The following is a 25,922-nucleotide window of genomic DNA, read 5'->3' as shown; positions in this document are numbered from 1 at the left end:
ATGCACATTTGCACGTCTCTATGAAACCAGACGCTAGTCATTCTTGCTGCCTTGAGTCTGGCGACTCCAGCTTAGTCAGCCAGGAGCCCCGGTCAGTCCAGTGTTGTCAAATCAGTAGCACGGACTGGAGCAGTGGAGCTAAACTGCGCTATCAGGCACCTTAAGGTAACCAGCATTCCAGAAGGTAGCACTGGAGCTTTTGGAGAATGGGCCTTTCAGCCTCTGCTGGGCTATGGGCAGGCCTGTGGTTACCCTGCCAGAGGAGTGTATGGTATAGGATAGCATTGACTTGCTCTGCAGGCCTCAGCTGACTGGAGTTTTAGATGTGTGAATGCAGGCAGAGCATTTCACTGGCAAGGCACATACTGCCCAGATGCCAAGGAGGTCTGGCAGTTACCTGTTTGGACAAGTGAGGATAATACTCTCTCTTAGAAAACCGGTTATTAACAAGCTGTATGGGTGCAAACTCTTGTTTAAAGGACCTCACCTGAACGTCTAGCAGAAGATTTAATTACATACTTGGCTTTTGTAGGTTGCAGTAGAAGGCACTTTTGATGGGCTGAAGGCAAGGTTATACTGCTTCCTAAAATGTTTGGGTGTCATTGTGGTCAATGCTGTCCATTATCGTGGCATGCTGAAGCTTGAACTTCTTTTCGAGCACATGGGTAAGGAATTTTGCCAAGAGTAGGCCAAGACATGACTCTTGAAGGGACCTAGGAAATGCAGCGTTCATTGCAGGTGTCAGCAAAGGAAACTTTGCCTGCAGTATCTGTCCTTTGCAAGGTAGAAAGATGACAGTGTGATGCATTCTTAGTGAAAATTAATTACTGTTGTGGGATAGATGTTGCTTTATATACGCTGCTATTGCGGTTTTCTGTTTATTTCATTAAAATTCAATCTTTTATTAAAACGACTGGCTCTAATTTCCTGATTCTTCCCTTTGCAAACACCAAATGCCAAAGTTACTGTGTAGCTAAACCAGTTCATCAGGAAAAGCACAAGTAGTGGTACAACTAATAATATATTAAAAGTCATTGCAGGCATCCCGCTGCCAATCCACATCTAATTAAAAAAGCTGGAAAGTATATCTAAGTCAGGTGTGGGCAAAACTGTACATAGTTGTCTTTTCTGAGGAGCCATGGAGAACCAACTTGTATGCTGTTTTATGCAGGCAGAGTAAATAGGATATGTGTGTTATTGCTGGCTCACGGACTTGGGTGGAGAAGTCCAGACGAACTGCAGGGTTTTGCTAGAGGCTGTGGGTGCTCGCTGTGAGCGCACCGCTTGCGATCTGCTCCTGGTGCCTCAGGGTGGCTGCTCTATGAAGACTTCCATGGCTGATTAGATATCCTTTGATTGTACCTAGAAGCTCCATAGCAATTTATTCCTCCCTCTCGTGTTCCCCTTATTCCCCTCCTAGCTGGTTTTTGCAGCCAGTGTCTTGCACTGACTCACCTCGGCCCATTCCCTTTTTCCATAATAATTGTGGAAGTGTGCAAGAGTCCTGGATGTCCGTGTTAGTGCAGTGCAGGTGAATCTTGTGTTTCATAGCACAGCCACAGGCTATCAGATGGATAAATCCTGTCATGCTTTTCTGTATTACTGTGCCCTCTTTCAGCAGTAGGCTGTCCATTCCTTCCTTCAGGCTCCTTCCTCCCGTGGTCCTTCCCAGCCTGAATGATTCTGATTTCATGTGTCTGTTGTTCTGGTTTCAGTGTGTTGGGGGTTTTGTGTTTTGGTTTCAGGTTGTTTTGTTTTGTTTTAAAAGATTGGAATTTGGTTTGGGGAATCTTATTTTAAGATTCCCATGTGAAAGCTGGGACAGAGAACACAGATTTCTGCAAAAACGAATGCATTGCATTTCAAAGAATAGCTTCCATGATAATAAAAGAATTAATTAAAACACACAAATTCTTTGCCCTTACTTTGTAAATTTTCCCAGTTACAGTAAAGGGTTACCTTTACCCAGACAGAGCACTGGTTTCTACTGTGACACAACTTCTTTTTCCGTTATTATTGAGTAGGTTGCTTGCATACAAGTCCTGGACACCCAGTCACAGAACAAAGATTTTTCAGGAAATTGTGTATTTCAAGAGTAGAGTGGGAGTAGATTCAGGTTAATTTTACCCCCTCTGGCTCTCCTCCCCTCAACCACCTCCACCAAAAATTGCAACCACTGAAATATTATTTTGGGCATTCCTAAATGTCGAGTATTTGGGGCCACTAAAAAATGATAACTGTGTGGGAGGTTGTCCCATACAGCACCTTCATGGGGTGTATGAATCCCAGGTCATTTCCACCTTGGCTTAATTAGGGTAGAAACTTAATCTTTGGTCCTCAGTTATTAGGCGAGGAAAGTCTTGTTACAGATTTGTTGTAGCATGAATTCTGCAGTCTTGTAATACAGTTCGTTATTGCTGATTTTATTCACAGCAGGCTGGAACCTGTTTCCCTTTTCTCATTCAAATGTTGTGGGCTGTGGAATCGCTGTTTCGGAGAGTCACCAAGTATTCAGCTAACTCATACAAAGCAGAATATCTCTAGCAAGAGACTGCCCAAACCCCTGTTATTAGGACTCTCTGCATGAAAGGTTGGAGGCTGAAATTTGGGCGTGGCTGTGAATATCGCAGGGGAAGGATCCGAATTTCAGTCTTTCATATCTTAGCTAACCAGTGTGTCTGTAGGTCATGAGGCTGGATGACAGCAGCGTGTCACTCTCTCCTCCTCATTGTCCTCTGTACTTGTGGCCAGTGCCAAGGTTGCCCTGAGAGTCCAGTCCATCATTTCTGGATGTCCTTGAGTGCTTGGGAATCGCGTGAAGAAAGCGTTCCTGCCTTGTTCTGCACCAAGCTGAACCACTGCTGTTGTGGTGTAATATATTCTGTGCAGAGAAAGGTAGTCCACTGGGATATCTTGGAGCTAGTATCTCCAAAATCTTAATATTCAAAGTGTTGTTTGAAGGGAAGGGGGCGATGTCTTGGTTTTGTCACTGATACCTGTATGTGTTGCTGTTTACTTGTGTGTGGCATTTGGATTTCAGGTCTTGTCTTAGTACCATTTCTTAGTATTTTTAATTAGCAATGTTCTCTTCTAAATCCTTTCCTATGTAAGTAATTGTTACATGGGATAAAACTGAACAGATGGTTCCTGCTCATACATAGAGTCCTATCAGAAACCGTTAAATGCATTTTGGTGCGAAAGTAAAGTTAGTCTGAGCTGTGTTAATTGTGCAATTACCAGTGAAGGTTCTTCTGTGTGCTACAAGTATTAAACCAGGAAAGTCCATGCCAAATATACAGGTTCAGCTGAAAAATGATTTTTGCTTCCAGGAACAAAATACTCTGCATAGAGGATGTTGACATTATTGCTGTAAACACCTCTTAGACAAATTATTTTTTTTTATACAGTATCTGCAGTAATGGAGTGTTTAAAAGTGGGCTTCATCTCACCTAATTCTTGGTGTTTAAAAATAAAGCAGTCAAGTGTCTCTGCTCCCTCAGTGACAGCTGAGGAGGGACACGTGTCTGTTGGAGATTCATCCCGCCCGAAATGCGGTGTCTAAGCTGCATGGGCTGAACTGCTCTCCAGTGGTGAGCCATTTGACCTTCAAGTGGCAGCAGGTGAGATGGGTCCTGTCCGCGATCAATAGGAAACAGAGGTTCTCCAGTGACTGTTGTGCCCTTCAAACGGGTGCTTGTCCTACGGGGGCTCTCTCATCTCTGATACCGCTTTATTACGGTATCCGGATTAACCCCTCCCTCCCCAGATCTTCCTTTCCAAGGTTCCCTGTCTGTCTCCAAGCAGTTTCTGTTTGTGTTTAAGGAAGGAAGAGGAAAGGAAAATAATTACGGTAATTTTTTGTTTGGGCGATTGTTTTTTTGTTTTTAAATAAAAAATGAGTTTTCTAAATAAGACAAAGGACTTTTTATCCCCTGATTATTTGTTTTACAAGGAGAGAAAGCAAGCAAAGATCACTCGGTGTGTTAGAATAGAAACTGATACCTCAGAGACCTGGTACGCAATAAAAGTTGCTTGGCCCAGTAGGTTTTACTTAGCAAGATGAAATTTCTCTTCAGAGCAGAGGTCAGATGTCTCAGGATTGTGGAGGATGTGCTGGAGAGGTAGGAACTCAAAACGTTATTAGGAAGAAATGTCTTATTTCTCTGGAGCGTACCAGTGACGCAGCCTTCCAGAAGCTATTTACCTGTACGTATACTTTCATGCTTTGTAGCTTCTACGCGTTTTTTTTCTTCTTACATTTGCATTCTTTTGGTGGACAATGGGTCTTCAGGATTCTTGATTTAGCCTTTTGTAAGATAGATATATAGACAAAAATAGAAATTTGAACCAGTAGTCAAAATGACAGTTACGAGGAAACATGAAAAGGGGCCAAACAATAACAGCAGCAGCCAAACCTTAACTGTTTTGGGAACAGAACTTTGGCAAAATTAGTTCCATGGATTGCTCATAATGAATTTAAGAGAATAGTTTGGAAGGAGAAGGACTTCTGAGATCCAGTGTCTTCCATCAGACTTCCTTATCTGTTGGGGAATCTGTTTTTTGGTTTTAGAAAATGAAGTGTCATGAAAGACTGGCTTACTGAAGTTGACATACTAGAATAAACTGGTGATTCATATTAGTGGGAAGTGGAGCAGTAATCATGTTAAGTGTACTGAAGGAGTTTGGTGAAGCTGCTAATGTACAAAAATACTCTAATTAAAACCAGTTAGAAAACGAGGTTGCAGTAAATGGTATTTGTATTTTCAAAAATTGGGGGAGGATGATCTGAATGCTTTCTTACATAATATCTTGCTAACCTCTGGGGCTCAGTGCCATATCTAACCAGGAGAGCTTAGTATGGTTCAAAAATAATTGGACTGTTGGATGTATAACATTCATTTATACAGGAAAAAAAACCCATAAACCTGATTGCTAGATCCACAGCCTTATTTTATTATAACCAAGTGAGTCAAATTAAGCATAATTGTTAATGAACTTAACACAGCAGGGACAAAGCAGTACAGCTTCTGTGAAGGAAAACTGAGCTGTGCGCATCTGTGCAGATTAACATTAATGAATAAAGAAATGACTCTGTCTCATAAATTTCTTAAATGCTTTGAAAGTAAGGCTCTCTGGTTTTCAGTGTGCCCCAATTAATTCTAGGTATGTTTTAAGATGCCATCCTTGCACAGATGTTAAATATACTTATTTATACATTTGAATAATTTAGTAGTAGCTGAATGGTATGGATTGTGTAAAACTTGCAATTGGTTCAAAATTATTTAAGTAGCTGAATATAAGAGAAGACTTCTGGTGTTCCCTTGGGATCCCGACAAGGGTGGGCACCTGGCAGTCTGATACGCAGCCCAAGCCGCGACCTGTGCAAGCGTGTGTATGTCATGGAAAGGTTTTTATTCTGCAGTGGCTTCTAATGTAGCTGCAGCTGTGCGTTCAGGCAAGTCCTGAGGCTCGGAGCAGTGGGTAGTGTTTCAGTCTCACACTTAGAGCATGCAAACAGTATCCAAACAAACACCAGTAGCGTTGGGTTGAAGCACGCTGCGAAATTCTGGTCATCCATTTAAAAATAGAAGGGAAAGGTTTCCACTGGTATTGGAAAAAAACAGAATCAGATAGGAGTGAGTTAGTGAGGATATATATGCGCCATAATTAATAATTTACAGGAAGCAAGGTGGGTGGTGTTTATTTTGACCACAATACAAGAACAGTACCCTGAAAATTAATTAAAAACTGCTTCCTTATTCTTTACATAATGTCTTGCTAACCTGTGGAGCTCAGTGCCGTCTGAAGAGCTTAATAACATTCAAAAATCATTATCTGTTATCTTATTCAGCGAAAAGATAAACTCTCCAGCTTCGCAGACAAGTTGGTAATGACCAACATTGAAAAAACTTGACTGTCAGCCATTGCTCATTAAAAAAGCTTGAGTATCAGTCGTTGCCGCTGCTCGGTTAGGAGAGAGAACAAGGGCAGACGGTCTGCTGGTAGATACCGCTTGCTGAAAAACACTTTTGCAAATGGTCTGTTGTCTGGGCCTCCTTGGTTTTGCTTTGAAAGTATAAAACCTCCAGGACCACGAGTGAAATTACGTGTTTTATGTACTGCTTGTCTTGGGATGTTTGTTTGTACATAAATTCAAATACCACAATGGGGCTATCATCAGAAAAGCAACTGAGTGTTTATAGTTATTGGTAGATTTCTATCATGGCAATACTCATTTGGATTTTTCTTTTTTTTTTTTTTTTTTTTTTAATTGGAGTTGTATGTTTATTATGTGCAACTTGTGTTGGCATTGCATGCCTCCTACAGCAGGGAGAGCGAGTGAGATTGCTTGCTTGTTTGCATATCAACACAAGGCATCAGTTATGGAGACCCTGTTGACCCTGCTTATACTTGAACCAGGGAGAGAACAATGTAACTGTAAAATTACCAGTTGATACAAAAATGGTTGTCTTTGCAGAATATAACAGATTTTTTTGTGTCTTATTTTGTAAAAACAACTTATATGATCAGATTTATTGTATGAATTTGTTTCAGATCTTATGAGATTTAAATTAGCAAGCGTCTTAAAGTTATCTGCATTTTTTGCAGGGTATTATAGAAAAAGCGAAAGTCAAAGGAATTCCTATCATTATTGATGCTGTAAGTATTTTCTAGATTCAGTCAATGGTTTGACATTTCAGAATTTGTTCAGTAAATGTTCTTCTTACTGGTTTTTGCAGGATGGACTGTGGCTCATTTCCCAGCAGCCTTCTCTTATTCAAGGCTACCAGCGAGCTATTCTTACTCCAAATTATATGGAGTTTAGTAGACTGTATGAAGCCATGGTGAGCTGTTTTCCTTTTTGATATTTAAGTACGTGTAAGTTTAGTCTTTTAGTCTTTGAAAATAAACAACTTATTACTGCGTTAACCATTATATGCTGTTTCTTATATGCGAGAGAAGCATTATTCTGGGTTTTTATTCCATGGGATAATTGCCACAACAATGCATATTCTTAAACAGAGCTCTTTCTTTAAAAAAGACTCTTTTTCTCATGCGTTTTTCGGCATTGCAGTGGGTATAGAACAAAAATACTGGGAAAGACTGATGATGATGCTTCCCCCCCCCACCCCATACATATGCTGAAGTAGCATGGTTAGAGATGTTGTTCTAGGAGCAAAATAAGTACTGTGTATGGAATTCTTGTGTTGTAGCTTAGAGACCCCGTAGACAGTAGTGATCATCATGGATGTGTATTAAGACTCAGCCAAGCCATGGGGAATTTGACAGTTGTTCAAAAGGGAGAAAGAGATCTTATTTCAGATGGAGAGAAAGGTAAGTGAAGCCTTTTGCTTTTAGCCATGTGATTTTTTTTTATTTATTTGTTTGTTTGCTTTCAGTTGTAGTCCAGTGGTTGGGCTATATATAGTAACTGGTTGACTGTATTCCCCTGAAGATTGAAGGGGAGGGATGGCTGTCTTTGCAGATCACTTTTAGATGATTTGTGTAAATTCGTATTTTAAAAGAGTGCAACTTAATTTATTTCCTGAAAAAAATTACTGATTTTATTTCTCAATTAAATGGCTGTAACGTATGTTTTACATTACACAGGTATTGAGAAATTAATTTTTTATTCTTTGTGAACTGTTTTAAAATCCTTAGCTGAGATGGTCTGTATAAGTGCAGATGTCATTGCTAAATTGTTGTTTCACCATATATTGGTGTGTCTGAAAAATCAGGACGTCTTGAGGTTCATGAGCTGCCCAGTTCCTTGATACTGTCCACCATGCTGTAGATTAGCATGTACATATATGACTTGTACGTTAGCCCTGACAATTTAAAAAAACAAACAAACAACAAATTAAGTTGCCATTACAACTTTTTAAAACAGTCACTTATTAATATGGTTGAAGTATACTTAATAAAATTAGCTGCCTGTCTGATGCTTTTTATACTGATCATCTACTGTGATCAGTATAAAATTAATTCATGAGTAGCTTCATCGCATTTTGACTATGTGGTCTTATTTCACATACATAACAAGCAGCAGCTCTGCCTCTAATTACTTGAAATGCTAATCTCTGATAAATGTTTATGCCGCTTCAGAACCGTTTTGTATATACAGTCAATTTGTCATTATTGGGAGCCTTGGGAGTCTTTTATAACAGAAAAACAGATGTAATATGGCAACTGGTTTGTACAAAACCACCTTCCGCATACCCCCATTAGTACAGATACTATAGCAGACTGTGCAACAAGCTGGGATCTCTAAGCAATGTAGTTCCGCCTGTGTGGTGAAGGACTTTGGTTGATCATATAGCACCCACGTTGCCCTGCGTGAAGTCCGCTGTCCTCTTTGCCCCCATGGCAGACTTGATTTGTAACCTTGGACAGTCAGGGCAGGCTTAAGGGGGAATGAACTCTGCCAGAGGATAAAATATCCTGGCTCCAGTTTATGCCAGCTAGAGAGCTTTAGAGCACTGTAAGTGTATCTTCTTTCTCTGTTTTTATGTCAACCATGTTCTTTTTATGCAGGATTGTTGCTTTTTTTTTAATGAATGTCAGGAAAACTGGGTGAGCGCTTTAGATTGAGCACATTACCTAGTATATCTCTGTTCTCCTTTTGAGCTGTTATTCTTGAGATAGGTGTATCCCCACCATTGCTGGAGAGAGGGGACACTCAGTCTCCATTGTATCTTGTCATGCAGAACTCAAAAAACGAGGAAACAGCTGAAAATTTCCAATTTCAATTTTGAATGTTCAGGTGCAGCACAAGTTTGGTGTATGTCTTGTGTGCTTTTGGGACTTTCCGTTGTTTTCATTTTTTTCCCCACCTTGTTCTTTGTCTCTGTTGTGTTCTGATATTTTTTTCTCTCAACTAAGTGGCTTTTTGATTTGAAATAAAAACAGTTCTGTGTCTTTATAGCAGTTGTTTGATGTCCAGCTATAGGCTGCTTTCTTGTTATTACCTTGCTTCTATCACTGATGCTTTCTCTCTCCTGGATTACAGACATTACAGGCAGCATTGCTGAGCTGTAAGAAAGCAGTTGTCAGGTTTAATACAGGTTATAATGTCTGTTACAAGCACTGTTTTTAGGGTTTGTGTTGCCTGCAAGAAGTTCCTGAGAATTTTGCAGAAAGAATAGATTTCAGCTTCCTTGTAACAGGAATGTTCTTTGGGTCTGCGAGTTACTGTCAGTCAATTTTTTAAAAGCTACTCAGATGCAAAATTACATTGAGAAAGGAGATTTACTCTCTGCTCTGTGCCACAACACAGAACATGTTGTCACATCACTGACCTTGAATTCTCTCCCAGGTTTTTCGCTCTTAACTTCTGCTTTTTTCATCTGTCTGTTCTTTTGATCTGATGTCATTTTTTTTCAGCTGAGACAACATACCTGATGATTCCAGTGTGAGGGAAATCCAGATCATTGGTTCAGGCCAATGTCCTCTGAGCACAATCAAATATTATGAAAAGATCTATGTACTCCTCTTGCCTTTCATTTTTCATGTCATCATCAGTTTGCAGTGCTTAAGCTGTACCTATTTTCAGGCATTTCCTTCTTGAAATGTGCTTAGCACACTGATACTGTAGTTTCCATATATCGCTTTCAAACTCTCTCCTTTGGGAATATACTGCATGCATGCTTTCTGAAAAAAACGTAAGTCTCCGTGCCCTCCAGGAAAAGCAGAAATTGCAAGCTTAACGATGTAGCTTTAGCATTCTGTGCTTGGCTGTTGTGGAAGGAGGGCTTTTTGAGGATGTCGAATTTGCAGCAGGGATGACTGGCTCGGTGAATACTTTATAGCTTAGAGTGATTGTAGTGGTTATTTCATGCATCTGTAGGAAATTCAGTAGACAATTTACTTCTGTTAGTTGAAAATGAAAAAGGTTATCAGGTGATTTGATAGTGAGCTGGAGGTACAGGTGTTGGTGAAGGATTACTGTGAGCAGATAGCTCTGTAATCTAAGTAGGCAGACACAATAAATTCTGATTGGAAGCTGAAGCCTAATAAATTCAGATTAAAAGTAAGGCAGATTTTATTAACAGACAAAGAAATTAGCTATGACAATGACATACCTAGAATTTTGATAGATCCCCAAACTGTGAAGTGTCTGGATACCTTTGAGGTTTATTTTTACAGATGATGCAGGCTGTTCCTTATGGCCTTAAAATCAGTACTGAATCATGTACATGGCCTCTGTGAAATCAGTAGCAGGCCTCCACTATAAAGGAGATTTTCTAAAATTTGTCTCCATTTCAGTTATGAGCTGCCAACTGCCCTGTAAACGTAATGACCAAGATTTTAAATTAAGTTTTATATACTCTTTTTCTCTTTCCTTTTGCAATTTCACATTATAGCTTGGTCTACAGTTGTTGATTCCCTGCTCTACAAAGATGAGCTTCACCATGCTCTTGGTAGGTGATATCAGTGCCATCACTGACCAGGGTAGGAATGAGTGCTCAGCCTGTGGGTAAAAGGTAAGTCAGCTTTTATTCACTATGGCACAGCTCTCTAAGGTTTTCTTTTTATTACTCTTTGGAGAACTGGTCAATAATAAAGTGTGGTTATACCAGTCTTAGTTCCTAACATGTTTAAAATTTGGTTAGGTCCTTGAAGTAGAGGATTTGGATTTTTTTTTTTAATGTTATAATGAGTTTTTCTGTATTTCCGCCAGTACCTGTGTTTGTCCTCTCCTCCCTTCCAAAAGGCAGACTTTATGGGTAACCAGCCCGCTGCTGCCTGTGACTACTTTTACCTGGAGCCAGTAGCCAAACATAACTTCTCTCCAGTTGCCCAGCTTACAGCTATGGTCAAGAGAAGCAAAGCAGCATGTGAGAAGGATTACCGAGTACTGAATTTGGGGTAAAAAGCCAGCTCTTGCCATCAATTCCCAAGCCGTACTTCTAATTTCTGCCATTCATTCCCTATACAGCCAGAAAGGAAGCTATTCAGTGCTTCTTAGTCCCTAGCTCACTTAGCTAAAAGCTCTTACAGTGTCCAGCTGCCCAGCAAACTTTGCCAAGATTTTAACTGAGAGGCAGCACCTTCGTGTCCCCTCCTGCTTCTGCAGAGTGCTCAGAACAGGGAGGTCATGGTTCCTGTCCACTCTGCCACTGCGGTCTCCTCTGCGCGCGCGGCCCAGCCTGCTGCCTCCCTGGCTCCTGCACTGGTCCAAGAAATGTAATATAAAGTTTGGATTATTTTCTTTTAACTTAAATTGCCTAGTGTCTCACACTCAAGGACCTATCTAAGTTTTAAAAGTGTGATTAGGGAATACAAAAGTATAAGCACCCTTTATATAAAAGCCAACTTACATTTTCCACACCAGTTGAGTGATTTCTCCAGCCCAAGTCATCAACACTGGTTTCCCTCTCTGTGTGCACTCTGGGACATGTTTCTGGGAGTCCACAATCTCCAGCTATGTGCTTTTGTGAACTAACTTGCAAAAGGAAAAAGATAAATTTCTTACTAGTATGAATATCTGCTAGGTCAGAGAAGTATACTGGTAAAAGATTTTACTCAAGATCCGATAATGGTCTAAACCTGAATCTTGCATTTGATAGAGCAAAATGGTCCTTGACAGCTATATTATTTTGCATAGAAAATGGAAATCTTAAGCCGTTTAATTAAATGAGAGTATTTGTTGTTCTGTGGGGTAGCTGATGTTAGCTGGTCTAATCCAGTCAGGTCATATCAGAAGTCAGAACGGTCGTACTTCTCATGCGCGGATCCTTGAGCACATTAGCATCAGTGTAATACTCCTGCTTTGTATGAGGAAAACAAGTGCAGAGAACTTGTTCAGGACATCTGAGATTCAAGAATTAAATTTTAATCTCCAAGCTGTCTTTTGGTCCGCAGCCTCAGTAACTGTGATGTTTCACACAGGCTCTTTAGCCGCCTTCATCGTCATCAGTATTACATGTTTAACTTTTAGCTATCCCATATTTTACATTCTGTGCTCTAAACAAAAACATCAAAAATTAATCCCTGTTGTGGTTTTTTTTTCCCACTGCTATGAATGTTGCAAATCAAGAACACGCAGACATACATTACTTTTTATACTACGTGGACCTTTGGTTTTCTAACTGGAATGTGTCCAGGAGCTGGTGTTGTACGTCAGGCTGCCTCTGTACAGCCGTATCAAAATTCATGCTTCCCAGTTAAGTCGTCGTGCTTGATCTCCGCAAAACTACTAAATTCTAATTTCTTTCCTTCAAAGAGAGGGCAGCTGTTTTCAGTTACATAACTGCTAATGTTTATCTTATCTTCAAGGAGTGCTGAAAAGGGAGTGATGGTAACTTATTTTCTGGCCTGAAATATATTAAGCATAGAGCTACTAAGTGGCTTGGCCATGGTTACCCAGGAAGGCTGGGGCAGAATTTTGCATTGTGTGGAACCTAAAACTCTTGAATTTCTACTTTCCACTACTCCGTCAGTATGACAGCCTTCATTTATTTTTGTTTCTGTTACACTCATATTTCAGTACAAGCTGTTTTGATGGACTTAGGTAACCAAGAAATCTGGGTGACCGTATGTGAGGGATGTGTTGTATGTGCTGCGTACAGCTCTGGCAATATTTATGCGCTGTTTAATCACTGAGATTATGTTGAAACTGTGGCTGTTCTGACTCCGGCAGGTCTCCTTGCCATACTTCATTCAGCGATTTCTTCAATGATAACATTTTTATTTCATGTAGCCTTTTCTTATGGTAGTGTGTGTATGCTCCATGGGTAAGTGCTAGGGAGTAGGGGTTTGGGCTGTGGTTTGGTTTGTTTTGGGGTTTGGTTTTGTTTTTTTTTTTTTTCCCCAGAAAGCTGCTTGGCATAAATCTGTTGTCATTAAAAGACTGCCTATTAATTATATTGAGTTATTTTTTTGATTCGTCACCCTGTGCAATAACGACATCAGATTTGGTAGCCCAGACCTATTAAAAACCAAAACAAGACACCCTGCCCCAGCAGCCAATTTGACCAGCATGTGTTTCTATCTCTTAAGGTCTGTCAGTTGAACTATAGGTGAACCTCTCCATTATTTTGACTGGGACTAAGTGTCAGACTAATTGACCTTAAGTGGCCCCGGTTGCTGCCTTTCAGCATTGGCACATTGTGGTGATTTCAGTCTTCGCAGTTTCCCTGTTGTCCGTCATCCCTTCCTCTTGATCTCCTCAGCTATTCCAGACGGGAAGAACCATATTTTCTAGGCTTTCTGATGTACATGTTCATCCCTAGTTGAACGTGGGGTAGCCTCACTGAGCAGTGGACTGAAAAATACTTCATCCTCATGTAAATACATTGTTCTGCATCTCTCCAGGGAGCAGAACTACCCGCCTTGTCGGCGTCATCGCTGACTATTCAGTCATGTCCATCTAATCGAGGTCCTGTAACGTTGCCACTGGTTGTCACTGCTCAGTGCAGCGCATAAGGATGTCATCCCCCGTGGTCCTTAAAAAAACTGCTTGAGCTGGCCAGTGGGGGATGTCGGACTGCGGGAGTGAGAAGACAGCAGTTTTATTTTTGTCGTTCTAGGAGAAGGCTGGGAAGAGCATCAGGAAGACTTTGTCCTTTGTGGATTTGGCAGTATGCCAGTTTGTCTTGATGGTAGTGTGGGATTCCTTCTTTTATTTTAAAAGCTCTTAACAGTGACTGTAGTTCAGAGGAGTTTTTCATTCCTTTTCCCATGGCCTGTTGTAATCTTCATCATCCTTTTATTTTGAGATGTTCTTTGAGGAACTGAACCCCTGCGCAAGAATTGCCAGAGCGTTACACGTTTTCCCCCTCATTCAAGTGAATTTCCTGTAGTTCTGCTTCTTTGAAGCTATTCCGTGGATTTGTTTTCCAGTATCTCTGTGCAGAGTACAAAGGTCTGCTTTTGTTGTTGCCTGTGAGGTAGCCTGCACGTATTTGAGACTTACTTTTTAAAAAAAACACAAACAAAAGACCACTTTTTTTTTTTTTGTAGCAGGGTATTATAATTGGCCTAGTTTGAAGAGATCTTGCTTTCCTGTACAGCTCAAAACTGACTGGAAGGTTGTGGGGCTACAGAATAGTGGCAGATGGTGACATACAGCTAATAAGCAGGGGCTTGTGCTCAGCTGTCAGTCAGAAGGCCCCAAAGCTTTTGAACAGAGGATTTCCATCCTGCCTCCTGCCAGGAGTTCAAGCCCTCAAAGTGAAAATCCTGTGAGATACCGTCTTCAAAGTAGCAGAATTAGAGGTAATTTTTCCAAAGCACTGTATTTAAAAAAAAAAAAAAAATAAAATAAACCGTGCCACCTAAAAGGGCGTACCTTCTTGAAATAGCTAACTCAGAAGAGCATTACACTTGTGAAATTTGGCATTAACTACTGCTCACTGAGAAACACATCCAGAATCTTAATTTGGGGGGGGAGGGGGGAGGGGAGAAGAGTGATTGGGAAAATTAACTGCTGGCAACGCTGCAGCGGTGTCTGCTGTGTTCACGGTGACTAATGAATTTTTGCCCTCTCAGTGGCAGCAAATATGCACAACTGCCTGGCCTCATGAGCCCAGCAATTACTGCTGGAAGAATCGGTAGGAAATGGAAGTGAAGTACAATTCTTTGCTGCACCGAGTAGCAAAAAGCAGAAGTGAAATATGCTAATGAACTGGAAAGGGTTTACTTGCGTTAAGTGGTTTTTTACCTCTTGCTATTTAAGAAGATTTACCTGCAAGTCCTTCAGTTTTGTTCAGATTTTTCCCACTATTTTGTCAGAGAAAAATTCCTTCTAAAAATACGGATAGTACTCCCTCTAAAGCGCCTGGGCTGCTCTGTTCACACACCTTGGAGAAACCCAGCCCAGGTGACTTGAGAAAATTGAGGTAAGAGCTGTTGTCCGAGCAGTGGCTTGCTTTACAGTTTGCTTGTGTACTTGGCACGCTCAGGAGCGCACAACCGATGGCGCGCATAGTCCTGAACCTGAGTAGCTCCGCAGCAGCTGACTGGAGGTGCTGAGGATCGCTGCTGGACCACCGATGATTCTGCCAGCTCTTCCCTTCTCCTAGGAGAGGAAAATAAATTTCCCCTGGGTTTTTTTCAGAGCCTAGCAAGGCAAGCTAAGGATAGATACGTACCCACAAGAAAGTTTGGAGAAGGGCAGCAGAATTGATGCCGTTTTCTTTTTGTGTGCCTTATGTATCCTTCAGGCTTCCTGCTTGGGTTGTTGAGAGTGGAGGACAAAGGAGTTAAATTCAGTGAAACCATTTGCGTGTTCTTCATAGTTAAAGCTCCACCAAGAGATCAGTTTGACCAAGGTCCTTTGTATATTTAAAATAGAAATAGAACATCTGATATTCTGACAGAGCCTGCCCACAGTGACGCTGCTGACGGAAACGTACAGGGATGCTGAGAACACTGTTGATTGGCAGAAAGAGACATCTCTCTTTGCATATGGTTTTTACAAAGCCTAAGGAACAGGCTGGTTTCAGTAAAATACCTTCTGATGGGCAGAAGATTGCAGTTTTTAGTTCTATTTTGCATTTGCTCTCTGCAAAACGCCTTGGTTTACGTTTGTAAACTCTGCAGGTCGCAGTCTCTGGAGAGCCGCGTTTGCGCAATGGCTTTGTGGAGGGACCTGGTCCATTTTGGGGTGACCGCTCATCATGGCAGCATCAGTTCACATGAGTCACTAAACGCATTAGTGACTGAATCTTCTGTGCAGGCTGAGTGAAGTGGAGAAAGTGTATACATTGTGCGATGTTATTTGTAAAGGATTGAAAAACAATTTGAAAAGAATTTTTTAAATGTTAATGCAATTTTTTTATTTTTTTTAAGAGTGTATTTCAGCATATGCTGCTGCCTGTGCTTAATCTGTTAATCGCTGTGTGCCTCAGAGGTTAACCCTCACAGCTACAGTGATATCACTGTAAACAGAAGAAAAAATGCACATGACTGTTTCTGGTTTGTCTGTTCATAGTACTTGTGTGCAGTCACGAAGGAAGCAGCCGGAGATGCGGTGGACAGGGGGACCTTCTGTCTGGTTCTCTTGGAGTCTTAGCGCACTGGGCGTTTCTTGCTGGAGCAGAGAAAACAAATGGGTATGAATATTATTAATTAATAACTTCTTAATTCTTGTGAGTCTATGTTCTCCTATGGCAACTGTTGTAGATCTGCTATAGAAGTTTCCAAATGCAATTGGAGTCATTGGGACTAAGGTATCCACGTACTTTTAAAAAATGTAAGGTGTTCTAGAGCAGTCTACGTAACAGTTGCAATTTTAATAAGACAAACTCTTCAGTAATCTAACATCTCCCAAGTTTGAGGCAGAAGAAGAGTGTGAACCTGGATCGATTCCCAGGGGCTTATATGTATGGGGTATGTGTTTTCAAAAGAATTGAATGTAGGCAGAAAGTATGAAGAATAAATAAGTGGTAGTCACTGGCAGTAACATCTCTATAATTTAAAAAAAAAAACATGTCGTTTAGCTTTTTGTAATTTGGTGAATCCTCTTGCATTGTACCCAAGTAATTCAGTGGGGCAGGTAAGTTGAAACTTGCAAATGAAATAAAATTTCAAAGAGGGTAACCGTTTTAAGGCCAAATGGCAGTCCGGTTTGGGCGTACGTAAAGCAGCCATGCAGCTGCAGCTGGCTGTTGGCTCTTTGGTTCGGTTACGTCAATTCCTGCCCAACTAGTTGGTCCATATGGTCATGTAGTCTTCCTGTGAAAGTAGCTGCTTCAAATACAGTTGAAAGGAACCCTGACACAAGCAGTAAGGGAATAACAGCCCCTCTTCCCAGTACATAATGAGCTATTGAAGCTTGAGGAGCGGAGATCTTGTGTAGTCTTGTGGATGCTACGTGCAGATGCATGCTGTTAGACGTGGGTGGGAGTTAACTGGTCTCTGCTCATGTCACTGAGAGAGTGCTGCACGAGGTCCCCCAGGAGGAATGAGAGACCAGTTGAACCAGACTTTTAAAATTCTGAAATCTAACATACCCAGAATGAAAAATGAAACCAAGATTGCGGGTATATCTCAAGTTGCAGCTGCCCCTAAAGGAGGAATTTCGGTTTACTTCACTAAAAGGGTGACTTCATTTTTGTATGGTGTACAACAGATCAGTACTCAGTTGTTGGAGAGATTAGCAAACGCAGCACGTGTTCTCCAGGCTCTCCTGACTTGGGCTCCTGTGGCTTGTCCAAACAGCTCGCTCAGAAACGCCTTTATTTTATAGATGAAGGGGAAGTGGGAGAGTATTAACTGGCATCAGCAATACATTGTGTCTCCTGCGGTGGTGTTAAGGTGACCCTTCTCAAACACCTGCTGTACCGATCCCGTTTATCCCGTGTGTTGCAGGAAAGGAGGAGCTTTTTGGGTACAGTGAACCAGGGCATCGGCTTGTAGACCGCACTGCAGGCAGTCCAGCCGGTCCTTCCACGCTTGCGCGTGGCTCGGTCATTTCAAAAGGGGTCTGTGCAGAGCAGGATTTTGAAACATGAAGATGGCACTGGCTTTCAGGGGTGCTAATGGTGTAGTGGGTAGGCTTCTGCTGCGAAGTGGACAGGACGCTGAGGTGATGCCTTTGGAGTATGGTGTGTGTCAGGCTGGCGATGCGGTAGCCTTAGAAATAGGAGCTTTAGCTGTCTTCAGCCCAGAAGCCTGTGCGCAGCTCTCGTTCCGGAGCAGTATTTGGGCATTCAGGGCTGACTCTCTAGGTGGCTTAAATACTCACTCCGGCACCTTGATGGGTGTATGAAGGTGCTGTTTTCAAGGAAAAGGTACTCAAAGCTGCCCTGGTAACATCTAATTGTAAGCTCCCTTTGTGCTTTGCCTTTGTTTTATATCGTGATCCTTCACAAAACTCTTTACTTGGCACAGGAGTCAGTAGGTCTTTAGTGACTTACAGGCAGCTATGTCCAAGCCGTGGCTGAGCTTTGTCAGGTTTTTAACCAGCCAGCAACTGGAGCCCAGGGCTGGCGGCTGAATTATTCTGCCCTTGTTTTGCTCTGCTCTGGTGCTGTGAGGCAGCAGAAGCAGCTCCTGCTTCTGCGAAGGTGCTCTGGAGGTGGCAGGGCCGTGCTGCCTTCTCTGGGGGAGGTTCAGCGCTCAAGGGCTGGGTACACTCTCCCAGGCAGTTGGTAAGCTATGTAGGAGGCATTAAGAGAGTGTGCCTTTATTTCTGTCACAGCTGTCACTGTACCCCTTTTAAGCTGATTAATGAAGGCCCTGGAGCAGTGACTACGGCGCTGTTGAAAATCATCTCTTGTCCGCATCCCCACGTCCTTCCCCCACCCCCTGCAATACAAAACTAAACCGAGTTACCCAGCGAGTGGGGAGGGAAGGGAGGTAAAAGGCCGCCAGGTGAGACTTCAGTCTTCCTCAGAAGGAAAGGATGAAGTTTCACATCGGTAGAACTGGACGTGGAACACCACCTTACCCACCGTTCTCCTTTTGCATCCGTCAGCCCTGGTGGTGGTTCTCACTCAGTCACGCGCTGTGCCACGGGAAGGGAAGTATTTGGTAAAAAAATTCAGCCAAAGGTGCTGTGTCTGAGAAATACGGATGTTTGCCTTCCCGACAATGCTGACAGACATACATGGGTACGAGGATTATGTCCACCACCTGTTGAACTACACAGGAGTATTCAGATTTTGTTTACAATGTTGTTGTTTCTTTTTTTTTTTCCTTTAGTCAAAATCCCTTTCTAGTGGCTGCATTTGGAGCTTGCTCTCTTACGAGGCAGTCTAACCACCAAGCCTTTCAAAAATTCGGACGTTCAATGACTGCCTCTGACATGGTTTCAGAAGTCGGAACAGCTTTTAACAAACTTTTTGAAACCTGAAGCCAAAGCAGCAGAGAAGAAGAAAAGGAAGAACAATGACTGCAAGAGTAATTACATTTACCGTAGAATTTACATAAGTAATGCACCCTTTCAAGTGCTGTAGCAGCATTGGTATGCTAGGTAGATTTTTTTTTTTTTATTTTTAAGAATAGAAAAATATGATTAATGTAGATATTTTTTAAGAGTTTGGAATACAAAAATGTTTTGGCTGAAATAAGCTGTAGTTGCAGATCTGTTATAATATAATAAAACTAAACTGAAAGTATTCCTCTGTTCTTTTTGATAGTTATTGAGCAATAACTAAAGTGTGAACAGCAAAAAAAAAAAAAAATGCACTTGATACTTAGATAAAATTCTTCCACCAGCTCAACTGAACGTCTTGGCTTGCACCAAGGTTGTTGTCATGTTTTCATTCTTAGACCCTCTGTCTAGACTTAGCTATTGCACTTCATTTTTTGCCACGCTAGTGTATTAAGAAGCAAAAAGTAAGCCTCTTTGGAAAGGGAATGCATGAGAGTTGCTGTAGATTTTGAATGTAATTAGTTGCCTTTTCCCATTCCCAGTCCCAGAGGCAGCGTTCATTTTGACAAGACACCCCTTCCTGCAGCACCTGGGTTTTTTGGGTTTTGTCGGGTTTTTTTAAAAGGTTCCCCCATCACAGAATAGGTACCTGTAGGTATCTTAGCATTGCACAGTAATTATGCTTACCTGAAAAAAAAAAAAAATTTCTATTCCTTTAGCTGGCCTTGACTCTTCTAGAACTTGGTATGATGAACTTTTTGTGAAATTATCATTTGGAGAGGTACAAGGCGGGGTAAGAAACTTAGTGATACCCAGCTAAACTGGCCAAACTCTCGGTGATCATGGAAGAGCAAAGTGCTTTTAAAACTCAGATTGCCTGCTGCGAGTTAAGAGCTCTGAGAAGATCAGCGTACGGATGCAGAGGTGGCTAATAACCAGCAGGAATACAAACTGAAGGCACAAAAGGCAGCCGACGGCAGGTACCTGTACCCTCTTAGCATTGCGCAGGCTGCAAATCAAAGGCAGGAATAGAAAACTGTCGGTCGGCGTTTGAGCTCTGAGCGCAGCACCTGGGTTTAGGGGCTTCTTGCTTGGTCCTTAGCAAGACAGACAGGCCTTGTCGCGTTAGGGCTCGTCGGCAGGGCAGAGGAGCGTTGGGTATAAAGGGGAAGCTGCGTGGGAGCTTGCACAGTACCATTTCTTAAATTTTTAGAAATCCAGTCAAAGTTTGTAGGGACTGAACCAATATGGGGAGAGGGGCGAGTTCACGCGAAGTACGTTAGAGCGGGTACCGCCCTTAAACCTAGCTCCGAGCATATATACTCAGTCAAGCGCAGGAACAAGCATATAATGTGTCTAGTTATTGCAGTAGATGTTATATATTCGTTGCAGCCACTCTTTTCCAGTGACTTAGCTCTGGCGTGGAAGGTGGCGTCACGCACGCTAGTCAGATTGCGTTCTTGTACCTCGCAAAGGCTGCCTGCAGAAAGCACCCGGCACCAGAAAGGCCGCTCCGAGTATTTCCCTTCAGCCCTTAGAGCTGAGATTTCTGGATGCACTGTGACTACTACCTCACCCCGATGCATTTTTGTTTTTCTTTTTAAACCAGTTACCTATTTTTAAAATAGGTTTTTAAATGTTTGCTCGTTTTGGTCTATGAGGGTTCACAGACTTTTTAGATTAGAGCAACGTCCACTCATAAGAGATGGGTTTTTCGTATTTAATTTAAGCAGTTTTGTAAACTGTCTACATCTTTGGGGAAACTAAGCTACTCTTGTTTTTCCCCCCTAAAACTATTTGACAAGCCCGGCCTCCTGTTAAATAAAACCAGAAAGTTGAAACTGATTTTAAAACAGCTACTGGATTTCCTCCAAGATGAGCATTTTTTTGTATTTAGAACAGCAGTGGTATTATAAATCTAAATGGCCTTTGTAGGCGAAGTCAATCAATTAACAGAGCTCAGTACAGATTTCAACCTGCCGTGTTGGTTTTAAATCTACGCAGAAGTTGTAACTCTGTTATTCACTAATGATGTATACCAATTGTTACGATTTTTAAACATTCTGGAAATGTAGCAGTTTCTTTTGGTAGGAAATAAAAATCATAGCAAATTAATTGTGTGTACTTTGTTTGGTATGTTCCGGTCACATTTCCCACAGAAGCTGAGCTGACTCTTTGCCGTTTGTTCTAGCTTACTAGAGCAATACAGCCACTAGCAAATTTAAAATACCAACAGCGTCAAATAAGCATCTGCCAAGGCGCTAATGGAGACCCCCCCATCTTCCCTAGGCGTACCGATAACCAGAAGGGGAGCAGAAAGACAGCTACGCGTTTTATTCTCAACAGTATAAAAGAGATCCGTGATCCTTTTGAACACAGATTACCTGTGTGAATTGTATTTTCAAATGAAGTTCCTTGTAGATGGATCCATGTTCTTACTTACCTTTTCATAAATTGATTTACACAAAGGATGCCAGCGGTGAGTACAAGCCCCATGTAAACGCATCGGGCAGGCCTCTGCCTCTGCCCTGGCTGGTGCAGCTGTAGGCATTTTTTGTAACGCAAACATGGCAAAAGAAAAAAAGGTAACTGGCCTGTGTTGATTTTTCTTTAATAAAGATAGGAAGTTTTTTTTCCTGTTAAGGCAAGAATTTCATCATGCTGCTAGGATCTAGTAATGCAGCTTTGATTACAGAAAAAGAAAAAAGAGCTTAATTATAGTTAAAACTGATGTATTAGACTTTTAAGACAATTTAGAATTAAAAAACTATAACAAAAAAAATCCGAACACTCCCCTTAGTAGGTGATAATTACACATACTAATTTTATCTTCCCAGTTCTGATGGGGAGATCCTGAGCATGCTGCACTCCCACTGCTAGGGAAGCCTCGACGTGTCCTGTGCAAAAGCAAACCGAAAAGGTACCAAGCCTTAGGGAGAACTGGATACCGTCATAGTGTAGTTAAAGATTTCACAGGAGCAAGCCAGCAACACTGCAATAAGGAAATATTTCAAGGCTAACACTGTCACCTCCTTCTGTGTCTGAGAGGAACACAAGTGTTTAAACCAGTGGGCAGTGTCAACAGTTTTGCTCAGATTATATTCTTTGGTAGCCATTCAGTTCCAAAGACTTTATTTGAAAAGTATATTAGTATTTACAACTGTTGCCAAAGCAGCTGAAGTAAAAAAAAAAAAAAAAAAAAAAGTCCAAGGATGAAGGATCAGCTCTTTTTCTCAGTCTGCTGCTCTGCTTGCCCTCCTTCCACCATTTCCCAGGTTGAAACAGCAGCTCTGTCCTGCAAGAAGGAGGAAGCAGGTCAGTCCCAGCAGCCGGGATCCCACAGGCATCGTACGTGGGTAGGGAGGCGGAGGCACAGGTTTTTAACCAAGCTTCACACAGCAAAGCTATCAGTCGGGTTCGGTAAGAGAGGTGGCGATACGTCTCACAGGAATGCCGCTGCTACTAATAATGCTCGAAGTGGCGAAACGAACCCAGGCAGTTCTTCCCCGTCAAGAAGGCAAAAACCCCACAACAGAAACGTCACCTCATCAGTGTGGGACGCCGCAGCGGTGTCTCGTCTCTCTCATGTGAGTAACTTCTGTTAAACTCAGGCAATCATAATTTTCATGTTTAAATGGACAACAGCTCTTCCTACAGCCAATACATAAGACTATATAGCCTAACGTATTTGATCTCCTGAATTTTAGGATAGTAGCCTGTTGCTGCAAGTATCTAATGCAATACTGTCACATTTTTGAAAGAGACTATTACACTCAAACTGAGCATTTCTGACTGTTAAGATCTAGCTGTTTGACTGCAATTGTTAAAAATAAACCAAAAGTTAATCCCAATACTGAAACGTGACGACGTTACGTGAGCTCTGACGCTTGAGAGAGGCTGGAATACAACGTAGAATTTTCTTTAAAGTGAAAACTTTTTGATGCATACATACCTAATTACTACATTTCACTTGGTAGCACAGATTAGCTTGCACACTATGATGACATGAAAAGACCGGTGGGTATTTTAATCAGTTTGTTGCAAGGGCTGTAACTTCAGACAAACAGGTCATCATCTGCATTGAGCAGCATGAGAAAAGAAACCAGTGTACAGCAATCACAAACTTCGAAGCTGAAGGAGAAATTACCCTTTCTACAAAGCTGGTTTTTAAGGCAATTCAGTTCCTCGCATTCTCTAAGCTGCCACCCGTGCCCTCGAGCTGCCAGCCCCAAACCAGGGGTTTCTAGTCCGCACTGGCTGGAGACGAGGCTCGGCTGCTCTTCCTCCTGCCCACGGACCTGAGAAGTTGCTGGCTGACTGCAGCCGCCCGTGACAGAGGGAGAGCACGTTCACAGATGCGTTACCGCGTGCGTATCGGGGGACTCAAAAGTTTCATGGAAAGTAGAAGCTGGGTAGAAAACAGAAATTCAAATTACTTCCTCACGTGCTCATTAGGCACGCAGGACCCAGCTGCTGGGCGCTGTGTTACCCTGTCATTTTTGGCAATAACCAACCCAGGGCGGCCAACCAACCCAGCCAAGCAGACCCGTGCTGAGGAGGAGGGCGGCAAGAGCCCTGCTCTGGGTAGGGCCACGTCTCCTCACGCGTTTGCTCTGGGAACGCGCGAGGAACCGCAGAGCTGTGTTGCTCAGTTTGCAGGACTCTTCTGGGATCTGCAAAGGCAAGAGCTGGGCCACCTTCACAGCACACCTTCAGGTACTTCCACTCGTCAAGCAGCAAAAAAAGGGGGAGTTCAGCTTTGGACGCGTGCTGCGTGCGCTCATACGTGCATGCGTGCTTCGTCCTCAGGAGCAAACTGTGCTGGGACAAGCAGGAGACAGATGATGCTGAGCTTCAGGTTATTAAAAAAACCTGAAATAAATGGAATGGGCTGAATCCTGGCTAAGGCCAATTTCTAGGACGTTATTAAACAATTGTAAATCCCTTTAAAAACAACCCAAAACAAATCTTCAGAAGGGTGGGGCTGTGGCCATTTTGCCAAATAGATCAAAAGGGAGTCGTCTCCTCCAAGACTTTGTCTCAGTGCAGTTGTTTGGATTTGCAAACTTTCTTGACAGATAAGTGGAGCGGGGATTTAGCTACGTACAAACAAGTTAAGGAAGCAGGTGTTCCAACTTCCCACAGTCTTCCTTTGCTTTCCCAGCTGTAGCTCACCACCATTGCGCTTTGGCCCTCACCCCAGCGAGCACACTCACTTTCACAGAACCATGGAATGCTTTGGGATGGAAGGGACCGTTAAAGGCCATCTAGCCCACCCCCCCTGCAATGGGCAGGGGCATCTACCACCAGATCAGGTTGCTCAGAGCCCCATCCAGCCTGATGATCTTCACCTGAGATCATGAGACAGCTGACCACACTTCCTATTTGGTTTTACTAGGTGTGTTGACAAAGGACAGCTCTCACGTTCAGCAGCTGAAGAGGATGTATGCTGTCACTCCCTAACGTCACTGTACTTGACATCCTCCCCGTGGTAAAACGACGGAAGGAGACTATGCAAGGCTCAGTTCCCAAGTGAGGGAAAAACAAGCAGCGTGAACTGGAGGGAGGGAGAAAGACGCTGAAGAGAAAGCGGAGGATTGTTCTGCACGTAAGGAGCAACGCTGACCCAACAAGGGCTGGAGCTGAGGTGGGAAGGGCAGTGAAGCAAGAGGAACTGGAAGCAGCAGCACCCCTTAAAGAGGTCATGTAGCACCTGGAAACCAGGAGGAGACAGTAAGCCAGTGAAGGGATTTCTCTTGAGCAGAAGACACCACTGGGGTAATGGAAAAGAACAGGGGCATTAGGTGTTAGGCTAAAAGCAGAAAGCAGGGTGGAGAGAGGAGCAGTGCAGGAATGAGGCAAAGTACTTACGGCTCAGGAACAGTTGGGAATGGAGCTGCTGAAGACGGAAGAGGCTTTCTCGTGAGGACTTACCATTTTTGGTGGGGGAATGTGGGGAGGGTAGAGGGAAGGAAGTCATCTCAGTTTACTTTCCAGTTCCTCTGCAATCTGAATTTTTAAAGATTGCACACATTACTCATACCTTTCCTTCTGGACTGAACTTGGGCAACTTAGGGATTTCTGAATATTGCGGGATTTTCAGTGGCTAAATAACACACCCTTAGTAACTGCAGAAGTAGCTACAGCTTGCATGGAGACACGAGGTTGAGGAAACAGAAGAGAAAGCTAGCAGTACAACCAGGAAAGGGCTTAACTTCCACCTCCTGCTACTGCAGTCTGCCGAAGGGGCGCAAAGGGCAAAAATAAATGCCTTAAAAAATGGCTAACGGTCTCACAAAGAGGGTCGCTGTCTTCTACCTTTATGTGGATTCCAAAGGCAGCAAGGTCTCCACGCAGACTGTCACAAGCCTCCAGGAGGGGTTTTCTCTCCTGCATTAACTGCTGCCTCTTTTCCTTCTGTTCTTGTTTCGGTCCTTGGGCTCCCACGGCACCCTCCATTGGCACAGCTTCTGCGGCTTCTTCCGGCAGAGCAAGCGCGTAATGACGAACCTTCGAGCGGAACCTTACAAGCTCGTCAATGACGTTAGAGAGCACAGCCGAGTCGCCTCCTCCCAGAGCCACCTAGAAATCAAACAGGCTGCTTTACAAATATCCGAGAATGATTTAAAAATCAACCCCAACTCAGTAGCATACATTGAGGCCTCGTCATCTCTCTTTGTGTATCTTCCATTGTACCGGTACGATTTAGACGTCGCAATCTCACTAATGCTGGACACAAGTTACAGTACAGCTGTCCCTGGAAGTAGTTCAGTGTATTCCTATACAGGACAGCGTCTATCTTGGAGCAGAGAGCTCTCATGTGAACATAACAAGCTGCATAACCCAACTGTGGAACTCATCGCCACAGGAAACCTCCCAGATGCCAGAAGCGTGCATAAATTAAAAAGGGATTAGACAAACTAATGGAAGAAAGGCCTGGCAACAGCCATCCAACACAGCAAGGGAAGCCCAGCCGCCAGCTCAGACAGTCCCTCGGCTGTAAATGTCTGCAGAGCTAGAGAGCACACAAGCCCCTTACGCTGTCTTTGAGCTCCAGACCCTCTTCAAGAATCACAAACCAGGAAAATGAGGTATTTTG

The 25,922-nt window shown here is 42.7% G+C and overlaps 2 protein-coding genes across 23 annotated transcripts in view; one reads left to right on the top strand and one right to left on the bottom strand.

Annotated features, from left to right (window-relative positions):
• The window catches only part of NAXD (NAD(P)HX dehydratase), a 50,675-nt gene extending 31,608 nt beyond the window's left edge, over positions 1–19,067 (top strand). For 3 of the 9 annotated variants that reach the window (XM_087757673.1, XM_087757671.1, XM_087757672.1), the window contains 5 exons: positions 6,610–6,660; positions 6,741–6,845; positions 7,215–7,335; positions 15,938–16,058; positions 18,652–19,067. In XM_087757673.1, the coding sequence (XP_087613799.1) occupies positions 6,610–6,660; positions 6,741–6,845; positions 7,215–7,335; positions 15,938–16,058; positions 18,652–18,802 (549 nt within the window). In that variant the 3' untranslated portion in view covers positions 18,803–19,067. Of the gene's footprint in view, positions 1–6,609; positions 6,661–6,740; positions 6,846–7,214; positions 7,336–10,364; positions 10,485–13,965; positions 14,221–15,937; positions 16,059–18,651 lie in introns of those variants that run through there. The other 6 variants (XR_015704747.1, XR_015704748.1, XR_015704744.1 and 3 more) reach the window with 6 other exon arrangements.
• Positions 19,068–21,418: 2,351 nt separating this feature from the next.
• Positions 21,419–25,922, bottom strand: part of CARS2 (cysteinyl-tRNA synthetase 2, mitochondrial) — a 40,898-nt gene continuing 36,394 nt past the window's right edge. For 7 of the 14 annotated variants that reach the window (XM_087757657.1, XM_087757660.1, XM_087757658.1 and 4 more), the window contains 2 exons: positions 25,142–25,405; positions 21,419–23,644 (listed from right to left, as the gene is read on the bottom strand). In XM_087757657.1, the coding sequence (XP_087613783.1) occupies positions 23,309–23,644; positions 25,142–25,405 (600 nt within the window). In that variant the 3' untranslated portion in view covers positions 21,419–23,308. Of the gene's footprint in view, positions 25,406–25,922 lie in introns of all 14 variants that reach the window. The other 7 variants (XM_087757666.1, XM_087757665.1, XM_087757663.1 and 4 more) reach the window with 7 other exon arrangements.

This window comes from Nipponia nippon, unplaced genomic scaffold (assembly GCF_047370975.1).
Source record: "Nipponia nippon isolate SJK-2023a ecotype South Korea unplaced genomic scaffold, ASM4737097v1 scaffold_2, whole genome shotgun sequence".
Classification (NCBI taxonomy): Eukaryota; Metazoa; Chordata; class Aves; order Pelecaniformes; family Threskiornithidae; genus Nipponia; species Nipponia nippon.
Note: the sequence above shows the minus strand (reverse complement) of the source record. Positions and strands in the feature narration are given on the sequence as shown.